Raw genomic sequence first — 22801 nt, 5'->3', positions numbered from 1 at the left:
TTTATTGATTCCTCAGACAAGGGTCACCTTTTTAGGTTTCCAGATAGATTCAGTGTCCATGACTCTGTCCTTAACAGACAAGAGACAAATTAAATTTGTTTCAGCTTGTCGAAACCTTCAGTCTCAATCATTCCCTTCAGTGGCTATGTGCATGGAAGTTTTAGGTCTCATGACTGCAGCATCGGACGCGAGCCCCTTTGCTCATTTTCACTTGAGACCTCTACAGCTTTGTATGCTGAATCAATGGTGCAGGGATTATACTCGGATATCAATCTTGATATACTTAAATCCCAACAGACAACTCTCTCTGACTTGGTGGTTAGACCATCATCATTTAATTCAGGGGGCCTCTTTTGTTCGTCCTACCTGGACTGCGATCACAACAGGTGCAAGTCTTTCAGGTTGGGGAGCTGTCTGGAGATCTCTGACAGCACAATGGGTTTGGCAACCTCAAGAGGCGAGGTTACTAATCAATATTTTAGAACTCTGTGCTATTTGCAGTGCTCTTCAGGTTTGGCCTCTGTTAAAGAGAGACTCATTCATTTGTTTTCAGACGGACAATATCACAACTGTGGCATATGTCAATCATTAGGGTGGGACTCACAGTCCCCTAGCTATGAATTTAGTATTTTGGATACTTTCTTGGGCAGAATCCAGCTCCTATCTAATTTCTGCGGTGCATATCCCAGGTGTAAACAATTAGGAAGCGGATTATCTCAGCCGTCAGACCTTACATCCGGGGGAGTGGTCTCTCCATCCAGATGTATTTTGTCAGATTGTACAGATGTGGGGTCTTCCAGAAATAGATCTGATGGCTTCTCATCTAAATAAGAAACTTCCCAGGTACCTGACCAGGTCCAGGGATCCTCAGGCGGAGATGGCGGATGCTTTAGCAGTTCCTTGGTTTTACCAACCTGCTTATATCTTTCCGCCTCTAGTTCTTCTTCCAAGAGTGATCTACAAGATCATTATGGAACAATCTTATGTGTTTCTGATCGCAAAAGCGTGGCCTCACAGGTTTTGCTATGCGGATCTTGTTCGGATATCCAGTTGCCAGCCTTGGCCACTTCCTCTAAGACCAGACCTTCTGTCTCAAGGGTCGTTTTTCCATCAGGATCTCAAATCGTTAAATTTGAAGGTAAGGAAATTGAACGCTTAGTGCTCAGTCAGAGGTTTCTCTGACTCAGTGATTAATACTATGCTAGCTACAGGCTTGTAAGCCTGTTTCAAGGAAGATTTATTAACGAGTTTGTAAGATCTATATTTCATGGTGTTCTTCCCATAAATTCTCCTGGCATTCTTTTAGAATTCTTAGAATTTTACAGTTTCTTCAGGATGGTTTGGATAAATGGTGTCTGCAAGTACTTTGAAGGGACAAATTTCTGCTCTTTCCGTTTTATTTCATAGAAAGATTGCTAAGCTTCCTGATATTCACTGTTTTGTTCAGGTTTTGGTTCGTATCAAGCCGGTTATTAAATCAAATCTCTCCTCCTTGGAGTCTTAATTTGGTTTTGAAGACTTTGCAGGCTCCTCTTTTTGAGCCTTTGCATTGTTTGGATATTAAACTACTTTCTTGGAAAGTGTTGTTTCTTTTGGCTCTCTCTTCAGCTAGAAGAGTTTCCGAATTGTCTGCTCTCTTGTGAGTCTCCTTTTCTGATTTTCCATCAGGATAAGGTTGTTTTGTGGACTTCGTTTAAATTTCTAACAACATTATTAGCGAAATTGTTGTTCCTTCCTTGTGTCCTAATCCCAAGAATGCTCTTAAAAGATCTTTGCATTCTTTGGATGTTGTAAGAGTATTGAAATATGTTGAAGCTACTAAAGATTTCGGGAAGACTTCTAGTCTTCTCTGGTTCTAGGAAAGGTCAGAAAGCTTCTGCCATTTCTTTGGCATCTTGGTTGAAGCTTTTGATTCATAAAGCTTATTTGGAGGCGGAACAGTCCCCACCTCAGAGGATCACAGCTCATTCTACTAGATCAGTCTCCACTTCTTGGGCTTTTAAGAATGAAGCTTCAGTTGATCAGATTTGCAAAGCAGCAACTTGGTCTTCTTTGCATACATTTACTAAATTTTACCATTTTTATGTATTTGCTTCTTCTGAAGCAGTCTTTGGTAGAAAAGTTCTTCAGGCAGCCGTTTCAGTTTGATTCTTCTGCTAATGTTTTAAGTTTTTTTCTTTCATTTTATGAGAAAAACTTATTTTTTGTGGATTTAATTTATTCAGCAGAAAATGGCTCTTTTTATTTTATCCCTCCCTTTCTAGTGACTCTTCTGTGGACTTCCACGTCTTGGGTATTTCTATCCCATACGTCACTAGCTCATGGACTCTTGCCAATTACATGAAAGAAAACATAATTTATGTAAGAACTTACCTGATTAATTCATTTCTTTCATATTGGCAAGAGTCCATGAGACCCACCCTTTTTCTGGTGGTTATGAATTTTTGTATAAAAGCCCAATTATATTTCCAGTTCCTCTTTTTTGTATGCTTTTTTACTATCGCCCTACAACTTGGCTATTCGTTAAACTGAATTGTGGGTGTGGTGATGGGTGTATTTATAGGCATTTTGAGGTTTGGGAAACTTTGTCCCTCCTGGTAGGATTGTATATCCCATACGTCACTAGCTCATGAATGAATTTATCAGGTGAGTTCTTACATAAATTATGTTTTTTGTTACCTTTTTAAGATAGTAAAATTTTCTCTCTATTATCCCCTACTTTATAACATTTATTATCAAATGTCCACAATGTTTCACAATTGTAAAATATTTCTGCTTCATCCATTCTCAATCAGATCTAAAAAACAACAAAACTCAAAAAGGGTAATTTGCCACCACATGACATGCATAGTGGATACAGTTCTTGATTTAATGACCTTCATTCTATCACTTTATAATACCTTTTAAAAGGAAAATCTAGTGTAAAAATAATATGCTATTTTGTTAGAACATTATATTTGTATACAAAAGGTCTTATTCTTACTGGATAGGGGATACAATTAAAGAAATGTATCTTTCAAATCTGTGCCCTAGTGCCACTCCAGATGAGGATACAGCTGGTACACCAATCAGGAGCAAGCATACATGAGTATGCGCCAACCACTGGCCATATACTTATCTGGAGCAGAATGGGGATGTTCCAGAAGAACCTGTTTGAGGGAGGTAAACACGAAATAAAAAGGGCATTTAGGATAAACAATAAGACACCAGATTATTATTCAGAAAAAAATGACCACTAATAACTCACATTAAATTGGCAGTAAAAACAATGATGTAGGTAAACCAAAAAAAGTAAAACAATTTTTTTATATATAAATAAGAACATAATAGTGTTGTAAAAAGCTTAACCTCTTTTTATATGTCCAGATTATTATGAATAATAATCCTTTATATATTGGTATCTCTAAAAATTAATATTTCTTAAAATGAGATGAGGCACCAGTTGGTGATTGATGTATTGTGTATAAATGTCTACATCTAAGAAATTTAGTTTAATAGACAAGTTGGTGCCAAAGTGTACAGAAGGATTAATGACTACAAAAAGAAACTGGGTTGATTAAAAGTATTTAAAAGGGACAGTAAATGTTAAACAAAAATTTGCAGATACAAAAACATTAACAGAAAGACACAATATCCCCAGAAATAGACTATTTTCAATCTTAAATTCACCTGCAAAAGTGGCGCTCAGCTTCTGGTGCCAAATCCCTGTAAGCAGCTTGTTTTTTATTTTAATAAGCCATGAATGATTACGCCAATTGTAGGGCAACTTTGCCCTCACCAATGCTCTAAACACACGTACGTTAGCTTCTCTCAGAGAGTGCGCTGCTGAGAATAAAGTTACAGCTATAGGTTGCCTTACAATTGGCAGAACTGTTCATTACGGTTTACTGGGACAACTGGCACAGGAGCAGAGTGGCATTTTTGTAGGGAAAATAAAGCTAGTTTTCAATACTTTTTCTGGTGGCTGTAAAAAAAAAATTGCAGAAACAAAATTATAAACATTTGCTTGCCCTTTAAAAACAATATGAAAATAATGTAAAGCCACTGACTTTAACCAAGTAGTGTTTGTAAGTTTTGTATTTACTGAAGGTTTTCTGGCCCATGACTGGGGTGTAAGTACTCACCTTCAACTACATCAATCATGCAAAGACCTAATAAGCTTGGCACAAGGTTGGCAGCTGCTGTGTGCACAGCAATAGCACCACCCATACTGTGCCCGATCAGCATGATGGGAGGAGGCAGGTCTCCATACAAGGCTTCCACCACATTCCCAATGTCCCTGAGAATGAAGCAGAGTTTTAAGAGTAAGTAAAGTACAAGTCCATACCAAATACAGCAATTACTGTATAATAAAACATAAATATATTAGGTTCAAGGCGAATCTGTATGTTAATGTATCTGTTCACAGTTGTTTAACATAGACTTGTTTTCCACTACTGAATTTTGTTCACCCGTCTTAACAAAATCAATAAAGATTTATTTAAAAAAGAAAAACAAGAAAAAATAAAATCAATATATTCCTAAGAGCTATAACAAACAGTGGCCATGTGCAGTATAATGAACAGATTATTTAAATGCACTTTTACCAATGCAAAAAGGCAGTCCAGAAATAAAACATTGTGCACGATATATTAGAGAAGACTGGTAATCGTCCCCCCTCACTCAGACAAGAGAAGTGCATCAGCCGAGCAGTACAAGTCTGTACTCAGCCAATGATAGACTGAATAGCGCATATTTGTGCAGACATAAAAAAAAAACAAAGCTTTACAGAGTGTCAGGACTATGAATCTAAGCTAAGTAGCATATTGTACATCATGCACCAAGTTTTATTTTAGCAATGAAGGAGCTATAAAGATTTTAAGATCACATATTAGAGCAGAGAAGTAAGTATCAAAACATTACAATTGTGGTCAAGTCTGAAAAGACAATTTCTCGCTTAAGCTTCCTGCAATCCAAACATTAACTAGCTAGAGGGTAATTCCAGCTCTTAAACATGTTAACTGGAATTATTCATTCAATCTTTATTTTCATGCTTATAGCTAAGGAGATTTTATATCCATATGTGTCCAGTAGTTTTTTAAATGGTTCTCAGGAATTTTGCCTTAACTGAACTATGAGAGTTACTAAAATACCCCACGACCGAGATTCTTACCCAAGACAGATTCTTAGCCATGACAGTCTTGCAATGAGATATCATGGGTGACCAGATCTGTAATGCAAGACACATCACTGCTGCATCTACATTTTAACTGCATCTACCAGTTCAACAGTCCCAAACCAGGAAGAACCATTTTAGAATTTGTCTTCCTTCTATTTATTCAGCAATAAAAGGTTCTTCATTAAAATAATTTTAAAAAAGCCATATGTAAAATGAAACCCTATTGCTATAAAATTAAAGGGACAGTAAACAGATTGTAATTACAAGACATTTCTGTTGTGTTGCTATATAGAATAACACATCAGCCAAGTATTAATGTTTTTAAAACAAGTTAACATTTTTTTTAATGCAGCTACTTTTCAATAGTCAAACTCCGCCCACCACGTGCCTTATTTGGGGCAAGATTACAAGTAGCACGCTAAAAAAAACATTTGCTTGTGTTAACACACACTTAATTTTTAATTGATTGCGCATGAGCGAAACTTGCTGCACGCTAATTTCAGAAATTGAGATTGCGTTAACTTCTTCTCCCCATAGACAATAAAGGAGTGCGCTGTTTAAAAAAAAAACACAACACTTAGAAAATGTACTTAGTATTTATTTTACTACTATGTGAAGAGTCTTAGGAATGTGAAATATTTACATTAAATACACAGTAAAACACATAACACATTAAATTGAATAAAAACATTTTTCATGTTTTAATGTATTTAAATGGAAAAGGCTCTAAAGTGTGTGTGTAGACTCTGAATAAGGCACTGATGGTTGGCTGAAACGCATCAACTGAAACAATCTGCTTGAGTTACCTCATTTGCTGATATTTATATGTACAGTTTTATGGCCATCCGGTAAGCCTTACTATTAACCGTGTTCTGGGGCAACATCTATTGTAGCAGTCTGAACTATTGTATGTTTAATATTGTTTAGCTGTTTATAATCTGAAAAAATGCATAATATTGAATATTTGCTGATTTGAGGCTGCTTTTTAAGAATCCTGTTCACATTTAAAGGGCCACTAAACCCAAAATCTTTCTTTCATGATTCAGATAGAGAGTAGAAATTTAAACAACATTACAATTTACTTGTATTATTTATTTTGCTTCATTTTTTTAGATATCCTTAGTTGAAGAAAAAGCAATGCACATGGTGAGCCAATCACACGAGGCTTCTATGTGCAGCAACCAATCAGCAGCTACTGAGCATATCTAGATATGCTTTTCAGCAGAGAATAAAACAAATTAGATAATATAAGTAAATTAGAAAGCTGTTTAAAATTACATTGACTCTTTCTAAATCATGAAAGAAAAAATGTGGGTTTCATGGCCCTTTAACCCCTTAACGACCAAGGACATGCAGGGTACGTCCTCAAAAAAAAGGCAGTTAACGCCTGAGAACGTACCCTGCACGTCCTCGGTGTGGAAAGCAGCTGGAAGCGATCCTGATCGCTTCCAGCTGCTTTCCGGTTATTGCAGTGATGCCTCGATATGGAGGCATCCTGCAATAACCTTACATGGCCATCCGATGCAGAGAGAGCCACTCTGTGGCCCTCTCTGCACCGGACATTGATGGTCGGTATCGTTGGTGGGTGGGAGCTGACTTGGGAGGCGGGTGGGCGGCCATCGGTGAGCTGTGTAAGGTGGAGGGGGGCGGGCGCGTACAGCTATACTACAGAAAAGTTTCAATACATATGTGGGGCAAAAGGGCACTAATATATAAATAAAACAATAAACAAAGTGATCTTGGAGTGGTGGAGGGTTGGTCTTGGGTGGGGGGAGAAGCTACACTACAGAAAAAGGGATTTTTTTTAAAAAAAACAAAACACTTTTTTCTAAACTGGGTACTAGCAGACAGCTGCCAGTACCCAAAATGGTGCCCATTAAGGCAGAGGGGGAGGGTTAGACAGCTGTTTGGTGGGGATCAGTGAGGTTGGGGGCTAAGGGGGGATCCTACACAGCAGCATATGTAAATATGCTAAAAAAACACACACTAAAAAGCCCAAATATACCTTTTATTTTAGTACTGGTAGAGTTTCTGCCAGTACTTAAGATGGCGGGGACAATTGTGGGGTGGGGGAGGGAAGAGAGCTGTTTGGGAGGGATCAGGGGGTCTGATGTTTCAGGTGGGAGGCTGAGCTCTACACTAAAGCTAAAATTAACCCTGCAAGCTCTCTACAAGCTACCTAATTAACCCCTTCACTGCTGCGCATAATTCACATGTTGTGCGCAGTGGCATTTAGCGGCCTTCTAATTACCAAAAAACAACACCAAAGCCATATATGTCTGCTATTTCTGAACAAAGGGGATCCCAGAGAAGCATTTACAACCATTTGTGCCATAATTGCACAAGCTGTTTGTAAATAATTTCAGTGAGAAACCTAAAGTTTGTGAAAAAGGGAACTTTTTTTTTTTTTTTATTTGATCGCATTGGGCGGTGAAATGGTGGCATGAAATATACCAAAATGGGCCTAGATCAATACTTTGGGTTGTCTACTACACTAAAGCTAAAATTAACCCTACAAGCTCCCTAATTAACCCCTGCACTGCTGGGCATAATACATGTGTGATGCGCAGCTGCATTTTGCGGCCTTCTAATTACCAAAAAGCAACGCCAGCAACGCCAAAGCCATATATGTCTGCTATTTCTGAACAAAGGGGATCCCAGAGAAGATTTTTCAACCATTTATGCCATAATTGCACAAGCTGTTTGTAAATAATTTCAGTGAGAAACCAAAAATTTGTGAAAAAGTGAACGATTTTTTGTATTTGATCGATTTGGCGGTGAAATGGTGGCATGAAATATACCAAAATGGGCCTAGATCAATACTTTGGGTTGTCTACTAAAAAAAAATATATATATGTCAATGGATATTCAGGGATTCCTGAAAGATCAGTGTTCCAATGTAACTAGCGCTAATTTTGAAAAAAAAAATGGTTTAGAAATAGCAAAGTGCTACTTATATTTATGGCCCTATAACTTCCAAAAAAAGCAAAGAACAAGTAAACATTGGGTATTTCTAAACTCTGGACAAAATTTAGAAACTTTTTAGCATAGGTGTTTTTTGGTGGTTGTAGATGTGCAACAGATTTTGGGGGTCAAAGTTAGAAAAAGTGTGTTTTTTTCCATTTTTTCCTCATATTTTATAATTTTTTTATAGTAAATTATAAGATATGATGAAAATAATGGTATCTTTAGAAAGTCCATTTATTGGCAAGAATAACGGTATATAATATGTGTGGGTACAGTAAATGAGTAAGAAGAAAATTACAGCTAAACACAAACACCGCAGAAATGTAAAAATAGCCTTGGTCCCAAACGGACAGAAAATGGAAAAGTGCTGTGGTCATTAAGGGGTTAAGCCACTTTAGTTACCATCTGTTTGTAAACTATTTGTATTTTTCTATAATCTTATTAGATTATTACAGGGAGCTTATGCATTTTCTTTATTTGGCACTTAAATAGAGAAAATAAATATAAAAAGAAAATATTGAAGTCATAAGACCAGATGCTCTAAAGCTCTCTGGTCTGGAGAGATTATCTAAAAAGTCTCATGAGTACTGCAAGATCTCTCAAACTATTTAAAAAAAAAAAAAAAAAAGTAAGCATAAAAGATGGTGTAATTTGTATCCATGCCTGTTGCTGATCATTGGACCCATAGGGAGGATGCGTATTTTTTCTACCAAACTGAACATTATATTAGTCTTCATTAAAGCTCATCTGTTATTTACCAGTCCACTTGATCAGTTTACATAGGTTCCTTTGCAGCGTATTTAGGTTCAGCACATTTCCAAAAAAGATGGAAACACTGCTCTCTAAATTCACTTCTAAAATTGTAATAAAAATGGGAAAATAAACATCTAAATAAATGCCCTTGTAGATGGTTTTGTTTTGGTGTGGGCCTTTGACTTGGCTTTATTTGCCCCACTGCTCCAGCAGACCCTGCAGAACATCTGTAGTGGGTGCCTTTTCATACTGCGTATTACTATAAAGTATGTTTCTGCTCTAGCAAACTTACATTACAACAACATGAGGGTGACGGAGTAAAGAAAAAGAATGAAATATATATACCTGGCCATGATTTCTGCAGACAAGTCTTCGGCATTCCCCACTTTAGTTTCACCTGGAAAGAAAAACATTATAACTGGCAAAAAAACACTACAAAAGCCTCCATGAAAGAGAATGGTTACAAATAATAATTTCAGGTTGTCAACTTAAAAGGGATATTAAACACTTCGAGATGGTAATATAAAATGATAAAATATATATATATATATATATATATATATATATATATATATATATATATATATATATATATATATATATATATATATATATATATAGTCTGCAATACTCATTTATTTTGTCCCCTTTTCCTGTAATTCCATTCGGAGATCATGAGCTTTTCAGTTCCTGTTAGAAATCTAAGTGCAGAACACTGTTATATTCCACACAGCCATTGGCTGCACACTCTTGTGACCTATTTATTATTGCCCTTAATTGCCAACAGCAGAGAAGGTAACCTAAGTTACAACATGGCAACTAAAACTTTCCACTTATTTTGTCAATATTTAAACAGCTAATGAAACAACAACAAAACCATCTACATATTCTCCTCACACTGATCATTTCTTTGAATGCATCACTCTAGTATTTATTTAGTGTTTAATGTCCCTTTAAAGTCAAAAATACAAAGTGCAGGTCTGGGAAGCAACAACTTAGCCAGGATGACTAAACAATATATCCTGTATTGTATATGCTGTTTACTTCGATTGGATTAAAAGAACATGAAACCCATGTTTTCCTTTTACGATTTAGGTAGAACATAGAATTTTAAACAACTTTCCAGTTTACTTTTATTACCAAATTTGCTTCATTCTCTTGTAATCTTTTTTTAAGGAGCAGAAATGCACTACTGGGAGCTAGCTGAACATATCGTAAAAAGCAAATGACAAGGCATATATGTTCAGCCACCAACCAGCAGCTAGCTCCCAGTAGTGAATTGTTGCTACTAAGCCTACCTAGAAATGGTTTCCAATAGAGGATACCAAGAGAATTAAGCAAATTAGAAAACAGAAGTAAAATGGAAAGTTGTTTAAAATGGCATACTCTATCTAAATACTTAAAGGGGCATGAAACCCAAACATTATCTTTCATGATTCAGATAAAAAATACAATTTTAAACAACTTTTTAATTTACTTCTATTATCTAATTTGTTTCATTCTCTTGGTATCATTTGTTGAAGGAGCAGCTATGCACTAATGCTTTCTAACTGAATACATGGGTGAGCCAATGACAGTCGGTATATATATGCAGCAACCAATCAGCAGCTAGAAACTAGGTTCTTTGCTGCTACTGAGCTTTCCTAGATAAATCTGTCAGCAAAAGATAACAAGAGAAGGAAGTAAATTAAATAATAGAAGTAAATTGGAAAGTTGTTTAAAATTGTGTTCTCTATCTGAATCATTAAAGAAAAAATGTGGGTTTCATGTCCCTTTAAAATTTAATATGGACTTTACTGTCCCTTTAAGATTTAATTACATGCCTTTGTGTCTTCAAGTCTTTGTTTGTTAGGTTAGTGTATCTAAAAAAATAATTTCATATGAGCAGATTTCTTTGGTGGAAAAATATAACATGTTGGGTCCAAAATAGCTTATTGAGATAAAATAATATTTAGGGTGACATTAAACTCAAAATGTTCTGTTTAACCCCTTCGCTACCGGGAATTACAGAGAAAAACTCAAAGTACTGGAGAATTTTTAGCATTTTTGCTATCAATATTTTTAAATTACTGATGAAAACTAAATATATATATTTCTTGGTAGACAACCCAAGGTATTAATCTAGGCCCATTTTAGTATATTTGATGTCACTATTTAATACGGAAAAAAAAAAAAACTTTTTTGCAAACTTTGTGTTTTTCACTGAGATAATTTACACACAACTACTGCAGTCATATGACAAATGGTTATAAAAGCTTCTCTGGGATCCCATTTGTTCAGAAATATCAGGCACGCGTGGCTTTGCCATTGATTTTTAGCAATTAGAATGCTACTAATTGCAGCTGCGCACCTTACGAGAAATTCCTGGTAGTGAAGGGGTTAATCAGTTAGCTTGTAAGGTAAATTTTTGATGCAGAGTAGAGATAACCCTCCCACCTGACACCTCCCATTTCATGATCCCTACCAAACAGCTCTCTTTCCTTCCTTAAAGGGACATAATACTCATATGCTAAATCACATGAAACTGATGCAGTATAACTGTAAAAAGCTGACAGGAAAATATCACCTGAGCATCTCTATGTAAAAAAGGAAGATATTTTACCTCACAATCTCCTCAGCTCAGCAGAGTAAGTTCTGTGTAAAAAGTTATACTCAGCTGCTCCCAGCTGCAGGTAAACAAATTTAAAAAAATGAAGAAATGAACAGCAGCCAATCAGCATCAGCAGTGCTGAGGTCATGAACTCTTACTGTGATCTCATGAGATTTGACTTAACTCTCATGAGATTTCATAGTAAGCTTCCTTTACCTGATTGGTGAAATAATATGAGAGTGCACGATGCTAGTCCCTTCAGCTGTCCCAGGACAAACACACTAAAATGCTGCTTAGAAATCCTTTACAATGGGAGGTGGCTACTGAGGAACTTTTGAGGTAAAATATCTTTCTTTTTTACATAGAGATGTTCAGGAGATATTTTCTAATCAGCTTTTTACAGCTATGCTGCATCACTTTCAAGTGTTTAAACATTTGGGTATTATGGCCCTTTAACCCCCACTGGTCACCACCATCTTAGGTACTGGCAGCTGTCTAGCAGTACCAAGTTTATTTTTATTATTTACTTTAGTTTATTTTTTTCTGTAGTGTAGTGGTGCCTAACTACCCCACCCCCTTTCAATCATTAATTATGCCCCCTTTTCAATTCCCTTTTTTTTTCTAATCCCTCCCTCTCCTTTAAAAATGTTTCTGTATCTTAGGGCCCCTCCCTCCCCTCGCAGTGTCTGTGCTGCCTGCCCACCTCTCGCCAGCACAAGAAGCTTATCGTTAGACAGTGACACAAGCAGTATCACTGTCTGTAACGATCATATGGAACTGGAGCACCGATCATGCTCCAGTTCCATATGCAGACAGATGCCGTGAGCTCTTGGCTATAACTTTACAGCCATGACTGCTAGAGCGTCCTGCAGCTCAGACATATATACACGTTATGCGGTATGATAGGTATATACGGCTTTTTTTTTTTAAAGGGACATGAACCCCAAATGTTTTTCTTTCATAATTCAGAGAGAAAAAATTATTTTAAACAACTTTCCAATTTACTTCTATTATCTATTTTTGTTTTTCTCTTACTATCTTTTTAAAAAAAAGCATACCTAGGTAGGCTCAGAAGCTGCTGATAGGTGAGCCAATAACATGAGGCGTATATGTGCAGCTACCAATGTCCATTGTTGTTTCTTCCACAAAAAATACCAAAAGAACAAGTATGAAATATACTTTCATTATTTATCTTTCAATATTCATCCAATAGCTGCTCCCAGAGGTTGCGGTGAATTGTTAAAAATTCAGATTCTTGACCCAACATGCTATATGGTGATTGTTTGACCAGTGTAGTAGCCACAACAGGAGATACAATAAAAATACTCAGGGGAGTGTTCAAGGACTACATCCCTGAATTGCAAAACAATGCATTTTTTTTTTTAAAACATGTATTTTTGTATTCAAAGTTTTAAATAATTTAGTGTTTTAATTGCTGATAAATAAAAAACATAATTTATGTAAGAACTTACCTGATAAATTCATTTCTTTCATATTAGCAAGAGTCCATGAGCTAGTGACGTATGGGATATACATTCCTACCAGGAGGGGCAAAGTTTCCCAAACCTCAAAATGCCTATAAATACACCCCTCACCACACCCACAAATCAGTTTAACGTATAGCCAAGAAGTGGGGTGATAAAAAAGTGCGAAAGCATATAAAATAAGGAATTGGAATAATTGTGCTTTATACAAAATCATAACCACCACAAAAAAAGGGCGGGCCTCATGGACTCTTGCTAATATGAAAGAAATGAATTTATCAGGTAAGTTCTTACATAAATTATGTTTTCTTTCATGTAATTAGCAAGAGTCCATGAGCTAGTGACGTATGGGATAATGACTACCCAAGATGTGGATCTTTCCACACAAGAGTCACTAGAGAGGGAGGGATAAAATAAAGACAGCCAATTCCTGCTGAAAATAATCCACACCCAAAATAAAGTTTAACGAAAAACATAAGCAGAAGATTCAAACTGAAACCGCTGCCTGAAGTACTTTTCTACCAAAAACTGCTTCAGAAGAAGAAAATACATCAAAATGGTAGAATTTAGTAAAAGTATGCAAAGAGGACCAAGTTGCTGCTTTGCAGATCTGGTCAACCGAAGCTTCATTCCTAAACGCCCAGGAAGTAGATACTGACCTAGTAGAATGAGCTGTAATTCTCTGAGGCGGAGTTTTACCCGACTCAACATAGGCAAGATGAATTAAAGATTTCAACCAAGATGCCAAAGAAATGGCAGAAGCTTTCTGGCCTTTCCTAGAACCGGAAAAGATAACAAATAGACTAGAAGTCTTACGGAAAGATTTCGTAGCTTCAACATAATATTTCAAAGCTCTAACAACATCCAAAGAATGCAACGATTTCTCCTTAGAATTCTTAGGATTAGGACATAATGAAGGAACCACAATTTCTCTACTAATGTTGTTGGAATTCACAACTTTAGGTAAAAATTCAAAAGAAGTTCGCAACACCGCCTTATCCTGATGAAAAATCAGAAAAGGAGACTCACAAGAAAGAGCAGATAATTCAGAAACTCTTCTAGCAGAAGAGATGGCCAAAAGGAACAAAACTTTCCAAGAAAGTAATTTAATGTCCAATGAATGCATAGGTTCAAACGGAGGAGCTTGAAGAGCTCCCAGAACCAAATTCAAACTCCAAGGAGGAGAAATTGACTTAATGACAGGTTTTATACGAACCAAAGCTTGTACAAAACAATGAATATCAGGAAGAATAGCAATCTTTCTGTGAAAAAGAACAGAAAGAGCAGAGATTTGTCCTTTCAAAGAACTTGCGGACAAACCCTTATCTAAACCATCCTGAAGAAACTGTAAAATTCTCGGTATTCTAAAAGAATGCCAAGAAAAATGATGAGAAAGACACCAAGAAATATAAGTCTTCCAGACTCTATAATATATCTCTCGAGATACAGATTTACGAGCCTGTAACATAGTATTAATCACGGAGTCAGAGAAACCTCTTTGACCAAGAATCAAGCGTTCAATCTCCATACCTTTAAATTTAAGGATTTCAGATCCTGATGGAAAAAAGGGCCTTGTGACAGAAGGTCTGGTCTTAACGGAAGAGTTCACGGTTGGCAAGAGGCCATCCGGACAAGATCCGCATACCAAAACCTGTGAGGCCATGCCGGAGCTACCAGCAGAACAAACGAGCATTCCTTCAGAATCTTGGAGATTACTCTTGGAAGAAGAACTAGAGGCGGAAAGATATAGGCAGGATGATACTTCCAAGGAAGTGATAATGCATCCACTGCCTCCGCCTGAGGATCCCGGGATCTGGACAGATACCTGGGAAGTTTCTTGTTTAGATGGGACGCCATCAGATCTATTTCTGGAAGTTCCCACATTTGAACAATCTGAAGAAATACCTCTGGGTGAAGAGACCATTCGCCCGGATGCAACGTTTGGCGACTGAGATAATCCGCTTCCCAATTGTCTACACCTGGGATATGAACCGCAGAGATTAGACAGGAGCTGGATTCCGCCCAAACCAAGATTCGAGATACTTCTTTCATAGCCAGAGGACTGTGAGTCCCTCCTTGATGATTGATGTATGCCACAGTTGTGACATTGTCTGTCTGAAAACAAATGAACGATTCTCTCTTCAGAAGAGGCCAAAACTGAAGAGCTCTGAAAATTGCACGGAGTTCCAAAATATTGATCGGTAATCTCACCTCCTGAGATTCCCAAACTCCTTGTGCCGTCAGAGATCCCCACACAGCTCCCCAACCTGTGAGACTTGCATCTGTTGAAATTACAGTCCAGGTCGGAAGCACAAAAGAAGCCCCCTGAATTAAACGATGGTGATCTGTCCACCATGTTAGAGAGTGTCGAACAATCGGTTTTAAAGATATTAATTGAGATATCTTCGTGTAATCCTTGCACCATTGCTTCAGCATACAGAGCTGAAGAGGTCGCATGTGAAAACGAGCAAAGGGGATCGCGTCCGATGCAGCAGTCATAAGACCTAGAATTTCCATGCATAAGGCTACCGAAGGGAATGATTGTGACTGAAGGTTTCGACAAGCTGTAATCAACTTTAGACGTCTCTTGTCTGTTAAAGACAGAGTCATGGACACTGAATCCATCTGGAAACCCAGAAAGGTTACCCTTGTCTGAGGAATCAAAGAACTTTTTGGTAAATTGATCCTCCAACCATGATCTTGAAGAAACAACACAAGTCGATTCGTATGAGATTCTGCTAAATGTAAAGACTGAGCAAGTACCAAGATATCGTCCAAATAAGGAAATACCACAATACCCTGTTCTCTGATTACAGACAGCAGGGCACCGAGAACCTTTGTAAAAATTCTTGGAGCTGTAGCTAGGCCAAACGGCAGAGCCACAAATTGGTAATGCTTGTCCAGAAACGAGAATCTCAGGAACTGATAATGATCTGGATGAATCGGAATATGCAGAAATGCATCCTGTAAATCTATCGTGGACATATAATTCCCTTGCTGAACAAAAGGTAAGATAGTCCTTACAGTTACCATCTTGAACGTTGGTATCCTTACATAACGATTCAATATTTTTAGATCCAGAACTGGTCTGAAAGAATTCTCCTTCTTTGGTACAATGAAGAGATTTGAATAAAACCCCATCCCCTGTTCCGGAACTGGAACTGGCATAATTACTCCAGTCAACTCTAGATCTGAAACACATTTCAGAAATGCTTGAGCTTTTACTGGATTTACTGGGACACGGGAAAGAAAAAATCTCTTTGCAGGAGGTCTCAACTTGAAACCAATTCTGTACCCTTCTGAAACAATGCTCTGAATCCAAAGATTGTGAACAGAATTGATCCAAATTTCCTTGAAAAAACGTAACCTGCCCCCTACCAGCTGAGCTGGAATGAGGGCCGCACCTTCATGTGGACTTAGAAGCAGGCTTTGCCTTTCTAGCTGGCTTGGATTTATTCCAGACTGGAGATGGTCTCCAAACTGAAACTGCTCCTGAGGATGAAGGATCAGGCTTTTGTTCTTTGTTGAAACGAAAGGAACGAAAACGATTATTAGCCCTGTTTTTACCTTTAGATTTTTTATCCTGTGGTAAAAAAGTTCCTTTCCCACCAGTAACAGTTGAAATAATGGAATCCAACTGAGAACCAAATAATTTGTTACCCTGGAAAGAAATGGAAAGTAAAGTTGATTTAGAAGCCATATCAGCATTCCAAGTTTTAAGCCATAAAGCTCTTCTAGCTAAAATAGCTAGAGACATAAACCTGACATCAACTCTGATAATATCAAAAATGGCATCACAGATAAAATTATTAGCATGCTGAAGAAGAATAATAATATCATGAGAATCACGATGTGTTACTTGTTGCGCTAAAGTTTCCAACCAAAAAGTTGAAGCTGCAGCAACATCAGCCAAAGATATAGCAGGTCTAAGAAGATTACCTGAACACAGATAAGCTTTTCTTAGAAAGGACTCAATTTTCCTATCTAGAGGATCCTTAAACGAAGTACCATCTGACGTAGGAATAGTAGTACGTTTAGCAAGGGTAGAAATAGCCCCATCAACTTTAGGGATCTTGTCCCAAAATTCTAATCTGTCAGACGGCACAGGATATAATTGCTTAAAACGTTTAGAAGGAGTAAATGAATTACCCAAATTATCCCATTCTTTGGAAATTACTGCAGAAATAGCATTAGGAACAGGAAAAACTTCTGGAATAACCACAGGAGCTTTAAATACCTTATCTAAACGTTTAGAATTAGTATCAAGAGGACCAGAATCCTCTATTTCTAAAGCAATTAGAACTTCTTTAAGTAAAGAACGAATAAATTCCATTTTAAATAAATATGAAGATTTATCAGCATCAACCTCAGAGACAGAATCCTCTGAACCAGAGGAGTCATCAGAATCAGAATGATGATGTTCATTTAAAAATTCATCTGTAGGGAGAGAAGTTTTAAAAGATTTTTTACGTTTACTAGAAGGAGAAATAACAGACATAGCCTTCTTTATGGATTCAGAAACAAAATCTCTTATATTATCAGGAACATTCTGCACCTTAGATGTTGAGGGAACTGCAACAGGCAATGGTACTTTACTAAAGGAAATATTATCTGCTTTAACAAGTTTGTCATGACAATCAATACAAACAACAGCTGGAGAAATAGCTACCAAAAGTTTACAGCAGATACACTTAGCTTTGGTAGATTCAGCACTTGACAGCGATTTTCCTGTAGTATCTTCTGGCTCAGATGCAACGCGAGACATCTTGCAATATGTAAGAGAAAAAACAACATATAAAGCAAAATTGATCAAATTCCTTAAATGACAGTTTCAGGAATGGGAAAGAATGCCAAAGAACAAGCTTCTAGCAACCAGAAGCAATAAAAAATGAGACTTAAATAATGTGGAGACAAAAGTGACGCCCATATTTTTTCGCGCCAAATAAGACGCCCACATTATTTGGCGCCTAAATGCTTTTTGGCGCCAAAAATGACGCCACATCCGGAACGCCGACATTTTTGGCGCGAAATAACGTCAAAGAATGACGCAACTTCCGGCGACACGTATGACGCCGGAAACGGAAATAGAATTTTTGCGCCAAAAAAGTCCGCGCCAAGAATGACGCAATAAAATGAAGCATTTTCAGCCCCCGCGAGCCTAACAGCCCACAGGGAAAAAGTCAAATTTTAAGGTAAGAAAAAATGGTCAAATCAAAATGCATTATCCCAAATATGAAACTGACTGTCTGAAAATAAGGAAAGTTGAACATTCTGAGTCAAGGCAAATAAATGTTTGAATACATATATTTAGAACTTTATAAACAAAGTGCCCAACCATAGCTTGGAGTGTCACAGAAAATAAGACTTACTTACCCCAGGACACTCATCTACATATAGCAGATAGCCAAACCAGTACTGAAACGAGAATCAGCAGAGGTAATGGTATATATAAGAGTATATCGTCGATCTGAAAAGGGAGGTAAGAGATGAATCTCTACGACCGATAACAGAGAACCTATGAAATAGACCCCTTAGAAGGAGATCACTGCATTCAAATAGGCAATACTCTCCTCACATCCCTCTGACATTCACTGCACGCTGAGAGGAAAACCGGGCTCCAACTTGCTGCGGAGCGCATATCAACGTAGAATCTAGCACAAACTTACTTCACCACCTCCATCGGAGGCAAAGTTTGTAAAACTGAATTGTGGGTGTGGTGAGGGGTGTATTTATAGGCATTTTGAGGTTTGGGAAACTTTGCCCCTCCTGGTAGGAATGTATATCCCATACGTCACTAGCTCATGGACTCTTGCTAATTACATGAAAGAAATTGTGAATAAGTAACTATTTGAATTCACCACCCAAAGTACAATCAATTAAAACATTGTGCAAGACTAAAGATTATACATAACGCATCAGTTAGATGTTACACAACAGCATATGGCTGCAGTGCAAAAACATGTTAAAGGGACATTAAACACTTTGCGATGGTAATATAAAATGATAAATCATATATACATACTCTGCAATATGCTTTTATTATTTATTTTGTCCCCTTTTCCTGTAATTCCATTCTGAAACTGTGAGCTTTTCAGTTCCTGTTAGAAATGGAAGTGCAGAACACTGTTATATTCCACACAGCCATTGGCTGCACACTCTAGTGACCTATTTATAACTGTCCCTAATTGGCCACATCAGAGAAAGTAACCTAAGTTACAAAATGGCAGCCCCCATTGCTTTATAGACAACTAAACCTTTACACTTAATTTGTGAAAATTTAAACATCTAAGGAAACTTTAAAAAATACATCTGCATGCTATTCTCAGACTAATCTTTTCTTTAAATGCATCATTCCATCTAGCATTTATTTAATGTCCCTTTAATATTAGACTATATGCAGTATGTGACCCCCTCATAGTTAGAGAATATACGACGACTGGAAAACAAAATGTTTATGTTACTTTACATTTGTATTTATTACCAACTACCTAAACTGTGTACACAGCTCATATAAAACATACCATGACCTCGCTGATCCACAGCAACAACTCTGCACTGAATTCTGCTGCTTATCTCATTCTGTCAAAACAAAACAATTCATAGGTTGCACAAATTAGTCTCAGATGTAAACAACAAGATGATAGGAAAATAAATGTTTTGATCGTGTTGATAATGTGGGAGGCGTTTAAAAAGACATTTTATATTTTTTGAAGCAGTGGTAGCTGTGATGTTGGCCAAAATTCACTTTAAAAGCAAACAAAGATCTTTAGCCAAGAAAGTAATTTTAAAAAAAACATAATACCCCAGTAATCAAATCAAGTATTTTTAGAATATTAATGGGGTTACTTTATATATTAACTGCATAAATGGGATTATATATTTTAACAAAAAGACAGTTATCAATTCATAATATTTTGCAACTAATATCTGAGACCAGGAGGTTAGGAGTAAAGCCTCAGCAGGACAGCTACATGGGGCGCTATTGATGCCATCGGGGTGGACAGTTCAGAGTTGTGGTTGGACATTTCTGGACATGTTATTAGGCTGGCCCCGATTACCGTAGCATTTTTCAGTGGCAGGAGGAACAGCAGAACAAGGAAACCAAACCAAGGCCATCTCAAAAAATGAGGGATCATTGGGTCTCTAAGATTAATTAAAAAAAAGGAAATTTATTCTTACCTGATAAATTTGTTTCTTTTATGATACGATGAGTCCACGGATTTCATCCTTACTTGTGGGATTACGCCTCCTGGTCAGCAGGAGGAGGCAAAGAGCACCACATCAGAGCTGTATATATAGCTCCTCCCTTCCCTCCCACTCCAGTCATTCGACCGAAGTTAGGTAGAGAAAGGAAAAGCCAAGGTGCAGAGGTGACTGAAGTTTAACAAAATGAAAGACCTGTCTTATAAGAACAGGGTGGGCCGTGGACTCATCGTATCGTAAAATAAACAAATTTATCAGGCAAGAATAAATTTCCTTTTCTTTTTAAAGATACGATGAGTCCACGGATTTCATCCTTACTTGTGGGATACAATACCAAAGCTATAGCTACACGGATGAAACGGGAGGGACAAGACAGGTGACCTAAACGGAAGGCACTACTGCTTGAAGAACCCTTCTCCCAAAAATAGCCTCAGCTGAGGCAAAATTAACAAAATTTAAAAATTTACAAAAAAAGAAGACCAAGTTGCAGCCTTGCAAATCTGTTCAACAGAAGCATCACTGTGGAATGATAGTATTTCCTTCAGAAGGCTGCTGTCCAGCAGTCTCTCATGCAACACGGATGATACTCAACAGCCAAAAAGAAAGAGGGAGCCGTAGCTTTCTGACCCCAACGTTTCCCTGAAAAAACAACAAACAAAGAAAACGAATGTCGAAAATCCGTAGACGCTTGTAAGTAGAACTTTAAAGCATGAATTACATCTAAATAGAGTAACAGACGTTTCTTCTGAGAAGGATTAGGACACAAGGAAGGAACGACAATCTCCTGATTAATATTCCTGTATGAAACAACCGTAGGAAGAAACCCAGGTTTAGGACGTAACACCACCTTATCCGAATGAAAAATAAGGTAAGGGGAATAATATTGAAATGCCGAAGCTCAGATACACTTCGAACTAAAGAAATAGCAACCCAAGTTGCAGTATTGCAAACAGAAATAAAACTTTCAAACTCCAAGGAGGAGCAATTAGTCTAAACACAGGTCTGATTCTAGTCAAAGCCTGACAAAAAGATCGGACAGCTGGAACCTCTGCCAAAAGGCAGAGATTCGTCCCTTTAAGGAACTTGCAGAAAACCCTTCTCCAAGTTGTCTTGGAGAAAGACCAAATCCTGGGAATCCAAACCCTACTCCAGGAGTAGCCCTTGGAGGCACACCAAGATAGATATGTACGCCATATCTTAAAGCAAATTTTCCCAGTAACAGGCTGACGTGCCTGACTAAAGAATCTAAGACCGAATTAGAAAAATCTCGCTTGAAAAAACCAACGGCTAGATTACGAGTCTTGCGTTAGCCTTAAAAAGCAGCATTGAGAGGTCCCAACGCTGCTTTTTAACGCCCGCTGGTATTACGAGTCAGGCAGGTACAGGTGTACCGCTCACTTTTCTTCCGCGACTCGAGCTTACCGCAAATCCCCTTACGTCAATTGCTTATCCTATCTTTTTAATGGGACTTGCCTAACGCCGCCGGTATTACGAGTCTTGACAGTAGAGGGTCTACCGCTCACTTCTTCCAAGACTCCTACCGCATTTAAAAGTCAGTAGTTAAAGAGTTTTATGGGCTAACGCCGTAACATAAAACTCTTAACTAAAGTGCTACAAAGTACACTAACACCCATAAACTACCTATTAACCCCTAAACCGAGCCCCCCCCCACATCGCAAATACTATAATAAAGTTTTTAACCCCTAATCTGCCAACCAGACATCGCCGCCACTGTAAAAAATATATTAACCCCTAAACCGCCGCACTCCCGCCTCGCAAACACTAGTTACATTTTATTAACCCCTAATCTGCCGCCCCTAACGTTGCCGCTACTATATTAAATTTATTAACCCCTAAACCTAAGTCTAACCCTAAGTCTAACCCCCTCTAACGTAAATATAATTTAAATAAATCTAAATAAAATTACTACAATTAAATAAATTACTGTATTCCTATTTAGAACTAAATACTTACCTATAAAATAAACCCTAAGATAGCTACAATATAACCAAGTTACATTGTATCTATCTTAGGGTTTAGATTTATTTTACAGGCAACTTTGTATTTATTTTAACTAGGTACAATAGTTATTAAATAGTTATTAACTATTTAATAACTACCTAGCTAAAATAAATTCAAATTTACATGTAAAATAAATCCTAACCTAAGTTACAATTACACCTAACACTACACTATCATTAAATTAATTAACTAAATTACCTACAATTAAATTAAATAAACTAAAGTACAAAAAAAACCCACTAAATTACAGAAAATAAAAAAAAATTACAATTTTTTTAAACTAATTACACCTAATCTAATCCCCCTAATAAAATAAAAAAGCCCCCCAAAATAATAAAATTCCCTACCCTATACTAAATTACAAATAGCCCTTAAAAGGGCCTTTTGCAGGGCATTGCCCCAAAGTAATCAGCTCTTTTACCTGTAAAAAAAAATTACAATACCCCCCCCCAACATTACACCCACCACCCACACACCCAACCCTACTCTAATGGGACCAATTAGTGGAACGGGACCAATTACTCTTATGTAATAAAGGTCTCTTACACAAGGTAAGAACGCCTCAACCTGATCCAAGATTGGTTGAGACTCCAAGTGAACTAAGATAGTTTCCTTCCTGTTTAG

At 37.3% G+C, this 22801-nt stretch overlaps 1 protein-coding gene across 4 annotated transcripts in view; it reads right to left on the bottom strand.

Moving 5' to 3' along the window:
* Positions 1-22801, bottom strand: part of PPME1 (protein phosphatase methylesterase 1) — a 188222-nt gene that overhangs the window by 127924 nt on the left and 37497 nt on the right. For all 4 annotated transcript variants that reach the window (XM_053708738.1, XM_053708740.1, XM_053708739.1 and 1 more), the window contains exons 5-7: positions 19474-19531; positions 9224-9275; positions 4125-4279 (exon numbers count right to left, since the gene is read on the bottom strand). In XM_053708738.1, the coding sequence (XP_053564713.1) occupies positions 4125-4279; positions 9224-9275; positions 19474-19531 (265 nt within the window). The remainder of the gene's footprint in view (positions 1-4124; positions 4280-9223; positions 9276-19473; positions 19532-22801) is intronic.

This window comes from Bombina bombina, chromosome 3 (genome assembly GCF_027579735.1).
Source record: "Bombina bombina isolate aBomBom1 chromosome 3, aBomBom1.pri, whole genome shotgun sequence".
Lineage (NCBI taxonomy): Eukaryota > Metazoa > Chordata > Amphibia > Anura > Bombinatoridae > Bombina > Bombina bombina.
This window is presented reverse-complemented; position numbering and strand designations above follow the sequence as displayed.